Raw genomic sequence first — 14,900 nt, forward strand, 5'->3', positions numbered from 1 at the left:
ATAGGTCATCACCGTCCCCAGGAAGTGAGACGTGTGGGAGCCGCTGCAGACGAGCTGCAACAAAAACAGCAGCAGAGAGAGCGACATGGAGAAGATGAGAGTCCCTATAAACACCTCCAACAGCCAACACCAACACCACTTCTTCTCCTTCTCCTTCTTCTTTGCTATAATCTGGTATGAGGAGATGGCCTGTCCAAGAGCCGACGTGACGGGTGAAAAAATGAAGCGTTGCGAACACAGCTGTATTATCTGAGATCACATCAGCAGTTCAACCGGTTCTGTGAACCTGTTCTGTAATCCCAACATCCACATCAATTAAAGCCTGTTGCTACGTTGCACAGTAACAGACAGTGTCCACCCTATGAGTCGTCAGGGAGTTTATTAGGGACACACACAGATGGACAGAGTACTCAACCCCAGTACTTGAGTAAGAGTAAAAAAGTACTTGCTTCTAAAGGTACTTAAGTATCCAAAAGTACATGCTTTTAAATTCATTTTAAGTAAGAGTAAGAGTAAATTTCTTATTTTTCACATCAATGAATTACTATATTTTTTTCTAAATGAATTTAAGGAGCTTTTAACTCTTGTTTCTGAGAATTAACTCTTTGAAAGCAGCTGCACTGATGTGCTGCTTTTAGGGGTTAGGGTTTCCTTCTTTGACAAACACAGCTTGTGTCCAATAGGATTTTAGAAAAAAAAAAGAGCAGACCTGAAGGTAACAAGTACTTTTCAGCCTTTCTAAAAATTAACTCGAGTAAAAGTACTTGGAAATGTACCCAAGTAAGAGTAATAAGTACCAAAGAAATCTCTCTGGATATGTACTTCAGTACAGTACTTGAGTAAATTTACTCTGTTACTGTCCACCACTGGACACACAGTGCAGGTGTGGACTGTAATTTACACTTTGCTGACTCTGAGTGTGATATTAAAGTCCACACCGACATGCCAGTGGGGGTTTTATTGATCCCCCATCACAGACAGACACCGGGGTACAACGCGGTGTATTTCAGTTTGCAGAACTCCTCCCTCCCCCCTGGTGTTTGTGCTGATTCACCCTTCCCGGTGTTTCCTCCTCGTCCCTCCATCTGTTTCAATCAGGGCGCGGCGGCCCGGTTTCCTGCTCGTCACATTAAAATATCACACTTTGATTTATCAGAAGATACCGTTGATACTGTATCTCCAGTTTTTGCATATTATACGTTCTTTAAACCAGCAATTCAAGTGCATCACTATTCAAGAGACTGAATAGTGAAGCACTTTTTTTTAAAGATGAATTGCAAATTTGAAATGTATTTGTTGCATATGATATTTCCATGAGATAACATTTGTTTATAATGCACATACTGTAATTTCAAATCAGATAAGTGGATGTCTGATCTGCTGTGTCATGTCAGTGAATATTGAAACCACAAGATGGCAGCAGTCATCAATCAGTCAATTCGTTTTCTTCCCAAGTCATTCATAGAAAATAAAATACATTAAAACATTTCATGTTTGTGCAACAATTACGTCTCAGAATTGGTTCAGTTTGTCCTGCTGCAGTACACCTAACCTGTTTATTTATCTACTAAAATAACATGACAGTGCAATCTTAAAACTCAGGATTAGCCTATATTTACATATTGTATTTTTTTTTACCGTACACACATTAATATAATGACTTATCTTTTATTTTTGCATGTTATGTATATTTGTATTTCATATAATTGTTTTTGTAGCCTATATATTTTTCTTTTATCTTTATTCTCTTCAATTTCTCTATTCTCAGAGAAACTATAATTTAGGATGGTTCTTCAAGATTCAAGATACCTTTATTGTCATCGTACTGGTGAAACAATACAACAAAATTTGGTTCAGCAACAATCCATCCATAGCAGCGTGTCTAAATAAATAAGAGTGATGGCTTGTTGCAAGTGCATTAAAATAAAAACATTTTAATAATTTAACATTAATGTTTAACATTGAAACATTAATGTAGACAACTGTTTGTTTTTTTGTTTTGTTTTTTTACTTGCCTATGTGTTAATGTTTATCTGTAAAGGGTCCTCAATGATGCTATTAATGTGAGTGATCTATAAATGTCCTTAACTTATTGAAAATACCACACTTGCTCATTCACCAACAATGCAGAGATGTCAGTTCTTGGGCGCTTTTGCAAAACCCATATTCCACCATCAGGAGGCGCTTCCATTGGACCTTTTGCTCTAAGTCGGACCACTGTGTCTCTGTCAACGAAACCTTGGTTCATTTATTTGGGTCTTGCCCTGTGGTGGCAAAAAATGTTGTTCCTTATTTAAAAAAGGATGACTGAACACGTCCGCTGTCTTTCTTGAGTTTTAATAAAAGGCATTCATGAATGGATTCACACAAACACAACCGAACAGGAGTACAGTCAGTGAGTGAGTGGCCCAAAAATGTTCTCAGGCCGCTATCTTTATAGTTCCCAAAACACATTGAACAGCAGACAAAATATATGGCACTCTGACAGTTCTGCCTGGCTTCACCGCCAGGACACAACACCAGCTGAGTACCACTTTCCACAAGGAGAAGGGAAATTCACTTAGTTAACATGGTTATATAGCGCTCGTAAAGCATACTATGGGTTATACCAAAATTTCCCATTACAGCCCACACACCAGACAACTCTGGAGCAGGCTGGCACGCTTTATCAGTGATCATATTTATCCCCAGTTTAATTTATGCTGGAAAAATGTTTTGTTTGGCTACACTGAATATGATAAAAAAAAAAACTAAATTCTCAGTTTTATATGATTAATTTGTTAATTATTTTATCCAAATTTTATATAGGCTACATAAGTCTAAATATTCTGGTAAGAAGCCAAACTTCTTGGAACTGTCTGCATATGTTGGTCAATATATCTCCTCCCTCTGTGATTGTGAGAATAAAAAAGCTGTTAAAACGTATGATCTTTGTAAGCTTTACAAAATATTTATTTAAGAAGTAAGCGGAATATTTGTGTTCATATAAGTCTTAAATAGTTCTATCTTCCGACAGCAATCACTTACATAGAGTGTTTGGTCTGAAACACGGGTCTGTCAGTCACTCTGCTCTGCTGTAAGCCGAGGAGAAAACTTTCCTTGTATCCTACAACCTTTATCCAATGAGGGGAGAGAACGGCATAAAGGGGCGGTCCTCTCTGTGTGTGCAGCCAAGGGATGCGTGTGAATGTGGTGACGTAGGGACGAGGGCGGGGACTGCTAACTCCATCGGCTGACAAGAAGTTAGCCAAAACGACCGGATCGCTAACTTCTGCTTTAAAGTGATAGTTCAACATTTTGGCAAATTGGCCCATTGCCATAATCCCTATAGTCATAGCAGTAGGTTCGTTACCTTTATTTGTCGGTGCAAGCTATTTTTAGAACGGTGGAGCGGAGCCGCGAGCTGCTCAGAGCTACGCTACGGAGGCTGAAGGAATTTCTTGGTTTCCCTCATCAAACTCATCAAATACAAAATCCCAAAACTCCAAAACGCTTTCGTGGACAGGTTGTGACCTGCACATTCACCACGCTATGAGATAATACACAACGTTACCAGACAGAGTTGTTTTGGAGGGAAATGCAGAGACTGCTTGCTGAAAAGCTGTCCCTGAACGCAACGTGCATCAGTGGTTTTACATGAATTTCCCTCTAAAACAACTCTGTCTGGTAACGTTCTGTTATTATCTCATAGCGTGGTGATTGTGCCGCTCACAACTTGTCCACGGCAGCCTTTTGGAGTTGTTGGGTTGTGTATTTGATGAGTTTGACGAGGGAAACCAAGAAATCCCATGAGCCTCCGTAGCGTAGCTCTGAGCAGCTCACGGCTCTGCTCCGCCGTTCTAAAAACAGCTTGCAACGACAATTAAAGGTAAGGAACCTACTGCTTTGACTATAGGGATTATGGCAATGTGCCAATTTGCCAAAATGTTGAACTATCCCTTTAAGTTTATGTTTTTTATGTCTTGCTGTCAACCCCTGGCGTATAATGGTTTGGTTGTATATGGTGTATACACTTATTTCATCTAACTGTATTCAGTCCTGTGTATACTCTTGTTGTCAATAAAGTTTCTAAAAAAAAAAGAAAAAAAAAGTCGGACCACAGTCACGTGATCTGATGTTTTGTTGTTTCGTTTCCGCCTCCCTCCTCCTCCTCCTCCTCCTCCTCCGGTCGCTCCACTGTTTTCTCGCCGTGTCATGTGGACGACGTCAACCTGACAGCAGGGCGCTTCTCTCCTCCTCTCCTCCTCTCCGCTCCTCCTCTCCTCCTCTCCTCCTCATCAGCAGCAGCAGCAGCGACTCTTCCAGAAACCCGCGGCGGAGCTCCGAGGACTTCCTGCCGGGCTGCGGAGACTCTTTCCTCCCTCCTCCTTGTTACTATCTGGGGGAGTTAAATAAGCGATGGCGGACGGGGAACGGTCGCCGCTTCTGTCCGAGCAGCACGACGGGACCAACGGCTTCTCTCCCGGCGGCGGCAGCTCGCATGGATACCCGGCTAAACCGCAGAGTAGGTCCCGCTGTCCGCTTGGTTGTTGTTGTTGTCACACCACACGGACCTTTTTTTAAATTATTATTATACAGCTTATTTAATAAAACAAACGACCAATTAAACAAACAAACAAACCCTGACAGTTTTAATGATATGCGTTAATAAGATCTGACAGTGTCAAGTTGTAAACAAATGTTAGCAGTTAGCATGTGGCTAGCGTTAGCTGTAAATGAAACAACGTTACTGTACTTCATTCACAAATTGATTCACTTACACGTATTTTACGGCCTTTTTTAATGTAGTGAGTGTAATCTTGTGTAATAAACATCACAGTGGATGTGTGGTGCATATTATGGGGTGTAGGAAATGATTGAAAAACAGATGGAAGGCTGATTATTTACTGATATAAAACAGACAGAAGGAGACAAACTATCTGTTTTATATTGTCTTACTATTGTTAATGATAGATAGATAGATAGATAGATAGATAGATAGATAGATAGATAGATAGATAATTTATTAGTACAGACTCTGGGTCCAGTTAAAAACACAAGAATGAATGTTAACAGGAGGTTATTTAATATTTCTGTCACGACCAATAATCAATAATGATTGAAGAGGAAATGACAAGAAGAGGAGGAGGAGATTGTTAAAGACACTGTTCAGTCAAAATGAAAATAAAAAGCAGAAATCATCTAATTTTAAATCAGGTTAATAAGATCTGACAGTGTCAAGTTGTAAACAAATGTTAGCAGTTAGCATGTGGCTAACGTTAGCTATAAATTAAATAATGTTACTTCATTCACAAATTGATTCACTTTACACGTATTTTACGACCTGTTCACAGAGTTAATGAGCGTTTTTTTTAATGTAGTGACTGTAATCTTGTATAATAAACATCACAGTGGATGTGTGGTGCTTATTATGGGGTGTAGGAAATGATTGAAAAACAGATGGAAGGCTGATTCATACTGATAAAGACAGAAGGAGACATTCATGGACAATTCGTCAACTATCTGTTTTATATTGTCTTACTATTGTTAATGAATGTTAACAGGAGGTTATTTAATATTTCTGTCACGACCATAATCAATAATGATTGAAGAAGAAATGACAAGAAGAGGAGGAGGAGATGTAGAGCAACACCTTTCAATGTATTTAAAACTGAAAATGATAAGACAATGTTCAGTTAAAATGAAAATAAAAAGCAGAAATCATCTCATTTGACTTCAGGTTGTAATGCTGTCAAAAGTACACGTCACATGACATTTTATCCATGATTTATGTTAGATTTTAAAATGCAGAGTCAATTTTATAAATCAAATTGATCAAATGAAGCTACTTGAGGGCATCGTCTTTAACTCTGAGGATATTTTTCCACTATTTTCTTGCATTTTCTCACTAAAAGGGTAGTTATTTAATGAATACATAGGCTATAGGCTATGTTTACAGATTAGCTAACTGATATAATTAGCCCTGATTTTAGTCCATTGTTTTTATTCTTTCATTAATCTGTGCTATCTTTTCCTGTCTTCCTCTTCCTCCTAACTCTGATGAACTTTAATCTTTTATTTTACTCTCCGTCCATCCCTCTTTCCATCATCCCACCTGATAAAGTTTGGCCTTTGGGTGTGTCGCTCACTGATAATGTTGTTTTCTGACCAATTAATGAGTCACCTCGTGTACATTAGCCACCGTAGGTTCAGGTTGATTAGTTAATGTGTCACTGGAGATAACTTAATACGCTGCAGCTTATAAACTGTAATAAACTCCTCTGTGTGGAGGGGGAGGGGGTGGTTTTTTTTTGTTTTGTTTTGTGGGAACAAAGAGGAACATCCTGTTTAAATCACTATATCAGCATTGTCACTGCCATAAACCTGACTGTGTGTTTGTGTGTCTCGACATGAGATAACACCACTCAACAGTGGTTTTAATGCGAGTCCATTGATACTGCAGATTAGATTTATTATCCTTAGATGTGTTTGTTGATTGATTTTTTTTATTTCCAGTGTCTTGTCTCGTAGTTTTACTTTTGGACGGATTCAATAAAGAGTAACTTTCTTTTTCAGAGTGGTTTGATGCCAGGGTTTACCGCAGGAAGTTGTAGAGCTCAGACCGTAAAATGAAAAAAAACGCCCAGAGTACTAGTGGCACACATGGTTAATGTTTGATTTGTGACGTTGTATTTCTGTCAGTCCAGGCTCATCTATGATAAACACTGCAAAAATCTTTGACCGACTGTAATTTAAATGAACATTTTAACAGTTTTTTTCTCTTCCTCTTCATCATTGAAGCAAAGATCTTGTGCAGCTGCAACAATTAGTCAAAAAGCTGATCAAATTATTTCTTTTTTTTAGCAACGTTTCTGTTTAAAACTCGAAGATTTCCTCTTTTTCCTCTGTTTTTTTTTGGTCTGTTTTATGCTAGTCAGTTAGCCTGGTCGGACTGTTTCCTCATTTTCCGATAGCGAGTCACTGCAGCTGAAGCTCTCAGCAAAACCGCTAAGCTAACTTTCGTTAAAGCCAATGCCATCAGCAATGACGTAGAAACAGATTAACAGATTTTGATTAACTTCAATGCTATCGTGCATACCGATTAATTTAGCAGCTGCCACTAAAACTCGCTAGTATCTCTTAATGCAGGTTCCCATTGCACACGCTCAAAAGACTGGCTCACACTGCAGGTTCCCTCGGTCAACACCGAACTTGGAAAGGCTAGTTTTTCTTACTGTTGCACCTACAACCTGGAACTCTATGCAAAATCATCTGAAACTTACCTCACTTTTACCAATAGGGCAATTTAAATCCATAATTACATCATATTTGACCTCTAACTGCTCCTGCTTTTAACTACACTTATGTACTCAAGTTATGCTTATGTATGCTTGTTATGTCTGAATATTTATGTATGTCTCAATTGTTTTGTCTTCTGTCATTATATGTTCTGTGTTTCATCTCGGTTATATTGTAAATGAGGTTGCTCCTCAATACAGTATATCCCCGAGTTTAAATAAAAGTTATGAAATGAAAACCTGCTCCGAACGACATCCAATCACGGATTTAAACTCAATCTTTATTTATAACTTATAAATAGACAGGTGAACTATGCAACTATATGCATTTGTTTCCAACAACGAAGAAATCCATCCATGGAGCGGTGGATAAGGTTATTTATCATCTACCATGTTACCATGTGTATATCTGTGTAGTCTTATCTGTCATAAACAAGAGATTACGGGTTACGGGGCGCGTTTGTGTTCGATTCCCGGCCCCTCCAGGCCACATGTTGAAGAGTTTGAACCCACATCTGGTGCACTTTGATCCTCCACATGTTACATAGTAATCTAAATCAACTGTTGTTTTGCTTCACATTGACGCTCGACATCCGTCCTTCCCGTGTCTCTGCAGGTTTAGCGCCGTTCCCCAGCTTGGCGGCGGTGGCGCCGAGCGACCCCCCGCCCCCGTACTCGCCGCAGGGCAGCCCGGACAGCAGCAGCGCTCCGGTCATCAGCTGCCGCGTCTGTCAGAGCGCCATATCGGTGGAGGGCAAGACGCACCAGCACGTGGTGAAGTGCAGCATCTGCAACGAGGCCACGGTGAGTCGCACACGCTCACACACTATATTGTGGAACATTTTCACTGGGAAAGAAAGTGGAAAAATGCTTGTATACATTTTGTCATGACATTTTAACTTTCATATATATTTTAATTACTATACTATTCTTCAGTGCAATTTCTTTTCATTGTGGAACATTTTCACTTGGAACTCAACAAAAACAAATTAACAACAAAGAAAAGGTCACATTTTAACTTTCATACACATTTTTTATTACTATACTATTCTTCAGTGCAATTTTGCTGCTTTTTGCACACGTAATTAGTAGTTTCTTTTTTAAAATACATATATGGGATGTTGTATATGACCTGATGAGTGTGGGAATGTACTAAACGTTGTGTGTATTTTATGTTTTATGGACTACAGATGGAAATTAGCTTTGTGCTAAATCTGGTGCACCCATCTCTTCTTTTCTTTTTTCTTTTTAAAAATGATTAATGTAAGTGCACATTGTCCCTAAATCAAATCAAAGCTTTAAAAACAAACTAGAGAATGCATTCCCTGAAGGAAATACGGGTGAATGCTGGAAGCTGAATGAGCTGAATAAATTGTTAAAACAACGCTGAATTAAGTGAAGAAACTGCTGAATCAATCTTAAAGAGATGAAACAATATATGAAGAGTAAAACTATGGAGGCTGTACGAAATGGTTGGAAATTACTTGAATTGTTGAAGATCAGTATGAAGAAATTGAAATGCTGAAGTCTACTCAGATTTATTTAAAACTGACAGTTTGAAAACATTTTTGAACCATTACTAATAAAGATGAAACAATATCTGAAGAATAAAATATAGAAGTAGTTACAATCCGTTAAAGGAAAGAATAAGTAAGAATAACTACATCATATCTGAAGGGTAAAAGTACAACATGTTAACAGTAGAAATGTTAAAAAAAAGTTTAAGGGAAAAATGTAGAAATCCTGCATATTTATAGTTTAACAGTTGAATGGTTGAAATCTGAAATAGGTGAGAAAAGATTAAAAAGTAAAACTTATAAGAGGGATGTTGAATTTGTATGAAATGTCTGGAAAATTGCTTGAATTTTTTAAGATTAGTGTGAAAAATTAACATTTAAGTCTTCTCAAATGAATAAATATATTGTTAAAGCATTTTCATCATAAAGTTTTCAGAAACCATAAAGATAGGGAAGAAGCGCTGGTGAGTCTCGGTCGGAGTTGTAAAGACGTGAACCACTTGGGGAAGTGTGGAGACGGCGAAACTGAACTAGTGTTGAGTTTGTGTTTTCTTATTTCCTCCTTTTATTTCCCCTTTTTTAAAAAAAAACAAAATTTTTGTCTCTCTCCGTCCACAGCCGATAAAGAACGCTCCTGTCGGGAAGAAGTACGTCCGCTGTCCATGCAACTGTCTGCTGATCTGCAAAGTCACGTCGCAGAGGATCGCCTGTCCACGGCCGTACTGGTGAGACGCTGAGACGGGAAGAGACAGGGAGGAGGGATCGTTTTTCACCCGTCATCATCAGCTCCGGCTTCTGACCGCACTGAAAAACACAGTTATTCTGCTTTTACAGGGATTTTAAATACATGTTTCATAGTGTTATTTGGATTTTTAAAAAACTTTTTCCTTTGGTAGAAATCATGTTTTCAGCTCTGATCAAAAACACACATTTATCAGAGAAAGCAAACAGGTCGGACTGGTGTCGTTTGACATTTTCGGACACTGTAGTGGCTATTTGTCCTCTGTATCAATAATCAAAATAGACTATACTATAATTAAACATAATCAAATCAAACGGCCACTGAGACACCTATGTAAACTCACCCAGTGCGCTCCAGCTACCCAGTACCTTCAAAATAAAAGCATACCCAAATTAACTCAAACAATAGCCTACTAAATATCAATATAGCAAACTAAAGGTGTATTCCTCAATACTAAACCACAAAAAATAACAAATAACTCCAACAGACACTATTACCACAATAACACTAAACGACAAAGTGATTAAACCCCACATTCGTATTTTATTTTAATTTTTTTTAAGGCAAAACTTCTTAAAGGGACAACGAGGAGTTTTGGAAAAGTGAAGTGTTTCCACACTACATTTATGAGCCTCCGTACCGTGAAATTCTTTGACCGGCGCAAGACAGACTCATGTTTTCATTCATCAAGAATTAAAGTCAGAGGTTGGAAGACGATCACATACCGTCGTAGTTCCGACCATAACGGCGATTCGGCGGCGTTATTCTCATGACTCGCCACGAAACCGAAAGTAAAGAAATGCTGGTCGAGCCCGCCACCACTAATAATAACAAAATAACGATAGAGACAAAACGATATATTTATCGAAAATGGGCCCATTAACAAGTGGTAACGTAGATTCATCCACATTAATATGAGACTTTTTTATAACCAAATAGAAACTCCTCGTTGTCCCTTTGAATTTAAATGCTAAGTCCCAAAACAGACGGAGGTAGTAACTTAAAGAAGAGAAATAATATTCACATACCTTATGCAAGGTAGAGAAATAACAAAATAAAAAAGTAAAAAAAGAAAATGAAGAGAAGGGAAAATGATGATAGTAAAAATAATAGAAGTAGTAATGATAACAGCACGTCCAGAAATTTTAAATAACTATATTTCTCTGGTTTTGTTTTGTGTCAGTAAACGCATCATCAACCTGGGACCGGTCCACATCGGGAGGGACAGTCCTGAACCGCAGCATCAGCCCGTCGGCATCCGAGTCATCTGTGGACACTGCTCCAATACATTCCTGGTACGACGCACACGCACACACACACACACACACACACACACACACACACACACACACACACACACACACACACACACACACACACACACACACACACACACACACACACACACACACACACACACTCTCTCTCTCTCTCTTTCTCTAACTCCTCATGTCCTCTTTCTCTCTCAGTGGACAGAGTTTTCAGACCGGACTCTGGCTCGATGTCCTCACTGCAGAAAAGTGTGAGTGTTTAGTTGAAACAAACTTCCCGTCCAGTCCTGTTCCGTTTGGTTCGTTCTGTTGATCGTTCACTTCACTTCATGAATTCATTCATTTTCTGGTTTTCGATTTGCAGCTCCTCGATTGGTCGGCGATACCCGAGGAGGAGGAGCCTGCTGTGTTTCCTGTTGTTCGTCGTCCTCGCCGTCTCCACTGCAGGACTTCTGGTCTGTATGCACCACTTCATTCATTCATTCATTCATTCATTCATTCATTCATTCATTCATTCATTCATTCAGTCTTTATCAGGATTCTTACGGATCCTTAAAAAGTCTTAAAAGGCATTGAATTCATTAATCTAAAAACAAGGCCTTAATTGGCATTAAAATGTCTTAAATCAATTTTTCAAAAGTCTTAAAAATGTTAACACATGGTAAGTGGTATTTTATGGTTGTAATTAGTCTCAAATCTCAAAATAATTGGTAACATTTCGACATAGAGAAGTTAGTGGCGGCCGTCAATGCTAAATTTCTTTCCGCCTCCAGCTCCCGAGTCAGTGTTGTTTTTTTTGGGACTTTTTATGCATTTATTTTGAAAGGACAGCTGGAAAGAGAATCCAATGTTCATGTAGCAGTCACTTTACCTTGGATCACATAGGAAAGTGGGTCAAATTGTCCCTAACCCTATGTAATTGATGTGGTGCATTTGTGTTTATTATGAAGTCAGTCTTAAATTTAATTTCAAGTGGCTTTAAAAAAGTCTTAAAAAGTCTTGAATTTAACTTGGCTTAAGCTGTAGGAACCCTGTTTATACACTCACAGCAAAACAAACTAAATATTTGGAAAACAGACTGCTCTCTATGTGACAACAACATTCGCTGCTCTGAACATCTGGATGTCTAAATGGTCAATCATGTTAAACTCTGTCGGTTTTGTTCCATAAACGTACAGCGGCCTCTTGGTGCCACAAAAATGTGTCCATTCATATGATAAATTTGAGAATTTAGTCTTTTGTCTTTTTGTCTCGCAAGTTTTTGTTTTCTTTTACTTTTTTTCATAAATTTGCAAATTCTTTTTATTTTATTTTTGTTATTTAACCAGGTGAGCAAATTAAGAACAAAATTCTTATTTTCAAGTGCAGCCTGAAGGGGAAGGGGGATGGGAGTGCTAAAAGTGAAAACAAGGTTATATAAATTACACTGAAAAATTCAATATAATACAATACAATGCAATACAATAAAACAGTTAATCAATAGGGCATGACAGAGGCCTTTTACTGGAAATTTGGGACTAATTTCTTGCAAATTTGAGACTTGATGATGTGAGAGAATTTCAAAGTTTTGTCGTCATAAATTTGCAATATTTTTAAGTTTTTTTTTCTCACATATCTGAGAAGAAATGAAAGTTTTTTCTTATAAATTTATAACTTTATAGCAGTTTTTCCATGGAAATATGCTGGGGTTTTTTCCCCGTAAGTTTTGCAGGTCTCCTCTAGATCTTTTTCTCCAAACAACAGTATCCTTGATACATTGTGTTTGTGTGTGTGTGTGTGTGTGTGTGTGTGTGTGTGTGTGTGTGTGTGTGTGTGTGTGTTCAGGTGGGGACGTGGAAACCGGCCCAGGAGTCCAAAGGGATCTACGCGTCGTGGGCTCTGATGATCCTGCTCGCTCTCTTCACCATGGTCAGAACGATCTACTGGAGGTGTCTGAAGATCAGCGACCCCATCTCCAACATCACGTAGACAGACAGAGAGAGAGAGAGAGAGAAGGAAGGAAGGAAGGAAGGAAGGAGGAAAGGAAAGTAGGAAGGAAGGAAAGAAGGTGAGAGAAAGGAAAAAGCAGTAGGTGAATTAAACTGTTGTCGTTGGAGCGAATGCCAGAGTCGACCGCACTGAATGAGGCCTTTTGTTAATACGGAGAGGAAGAGAGGGATGGAGAGAGTGAGGAGGAGGAGGAGGGGGGAAGAAAAGATGTTTTGAACTTCATACAAATATTCCACAGTCATGCCAAACTTGTTTTCACCATCAGAGCGTGGACGGAGCAGGAACAATGTATTTAATGTAAGTTTGACCCTGTAGTTTCCTCCTGTGTTGTTTCAGAGCCTGATGCTGCTATGTTGTTATTGTTGTTCTTATTATTATTGTTCTTATTTTGTTTTTTTTCTTTATCAAAGCTGCCAGTATCTCATTATTCTCCCACAGAATATCAACTTTAAATAGGTGAATATTGTCACTGTTGTGCCACTAAATCACAAGTAAGATGCTAGTGAAACGATCTCGGCACAGACGTTCATGGAGTTGGAACAAAAATGGAGAAAAACTATAATATTTCCAAAACTGAATATGTTGGAGGGAAGAATAATTTTTGTTATTACAAAAGCTGAAATTCATTCCAGTCATTTTTATTTTGTTTTATTTTTGTCCGACCGAAGAGTTTTGAAGGAAATCGGCTTGTTCGGCTAAATACACAGGGTTATCTTAGCGCAAAGACAGGAAATGGGGGGATACACTAGATAAACTAATTAAAGCATATAGTTTTTTTTTGTTTTGTTTTGTTTTTTGTTTTATTTGGACAATAACTGAAGTGAAAGTTGTTTTTTTAATTTGTGGTGTTACTTCCTGTCTCAAAATATCAAATTTTACTCACTTCAAGTCACATGGATTTTATAGATTTGTGGAATAAAACCCTAAAGTTAAAAACCAAAATCAAAAACAAAACATCTGGAAATGGGAACAGGCGCCATGGCAAGTTTTTTTTTTTTTTACTTCCTGCAGATGAGTAAGTGGATGAATCTGTCATTGATTTACTACTACTACTACTAAGAATATCTCAGTAACCACTTAAAGTCAAAGTGCACATATCATTTTAAAAAAAAACAACATATGCTCTCTGCTCTTGGGTTTTTTGGGGACGTTGTTTTGTTTATAGAAAAGATGATTTTTAAATAAGTTTAATTTAAATAGTTTAGGTTAAACTTTGCTTTAAAGGTGTTTGACTTGGCACAGGGAGGTATGGTCAAACCTGCTAACCTGACCACATGTTACAATATGTTAAAATAACTTATGTACATATTATTATTATTAAAGAGGAAATAATCATTGTACACAGGGGAACTTAAAAGACGAAACACACAGGCATTAACTGAGAATAAGCGGCATTGTCATTTTTTTTTCTTCTTTTTTTCTTTTTGCGTTTTGGAGGTCAGTCTGGGAGCACGTCGTCGTCTCACACTGGGAATTATTATGGGAATTAGATTTTTGCCTCATCACCAGTTTCATGTTTGAGTCACTGATATGAATCACTGGGAAGCACACACACACACACCAACACACACACCAACACAGGGAATGATTTATTTATTTATCTCGTCTGAATCAAACTCGCCTCGACCGGTCGCTGTCTCGTCCTCGGTTGTAAATAAATAAATCCAGTGGGTGTCGATTATTTCGGGGCTGTACAGAATAATCGGGGCCGTTGCTTCTTCTCCCCCCTTGTGGCTGATTAATGTAAGTTCTCACTGACTGTGAAACATGTTGCACTACATTGTACTGATGTACTACTGCTGTATGTTTTTGTCAATGTATTTCCAGTGGATGGATTGTTTTTTTTTGTATATTGTGGAACAAATAATACTTTTAACAACGTCCTCCGATTCAAACACGTCTCATTTTTCTCACTTGTCATGTCGTCGAACAGGAACATTGATGGATGGAATTTATTCCAACATTCAGTAGTAAAAAAATAACAAAAGTCTCAAAAGGTAAGTTAGAAAAATACTCATCAAAGTGTCGGCATCACTGCTTAAAAATAACTAGAAGAGACGGAGTTGGTGCAGTAGAGTTCATCCCAATGGAGAAATGGACATAA

The 14,900-nt window shown here is 38.2% G+C and overlaps 1 protein-coding gene across 1 annotated transcript; it reads left to right on the forward strand.

Moving 5' to 3' along the window:
• Positions 1–4,218: 4,218 nt before the first annotated feature.
• LOC311002127 (type I phosphatidylinositol 4,5-bisphosphate 4-phosphatase-A-like) lies at positions 4,219–14,648 on the forward strand. The gene is made up of 7 exons (XM_083993372.1): positions 4,219–4,504; positions 7,894–8,081; positions 9,413–9,519; positions 10,720–10,831; positions 11,006–11,058; positions 11,172–11,262; positions 12,632–14,648. The coding sequence occupies exons 1-7, from the start codon at positions 4,399–4,401 to the stop codon at positions 12,773–12,775; spliced, it is 801 nt and encodes a 266-aa protein (XP_083849498.1). The 5' UTR covers positions 4,219–4,398; the 3' UTR covers positions 12,776–14,648.
• Positions 14,649–14,900: the final 252 nt, after the last annotated feature.

This window comes from Trachurus trachurus (assembly GCF_905171665.1).
Source record: "Trachurus trachurus genome assembly, chromosome: 18".
Classification (NCBI taxonomy): Eukaryota; Metazoa; Chordata; class Actinopteri; order Carangiformes; family Carangidae; genus Trachurus; species Trachurus trachurus.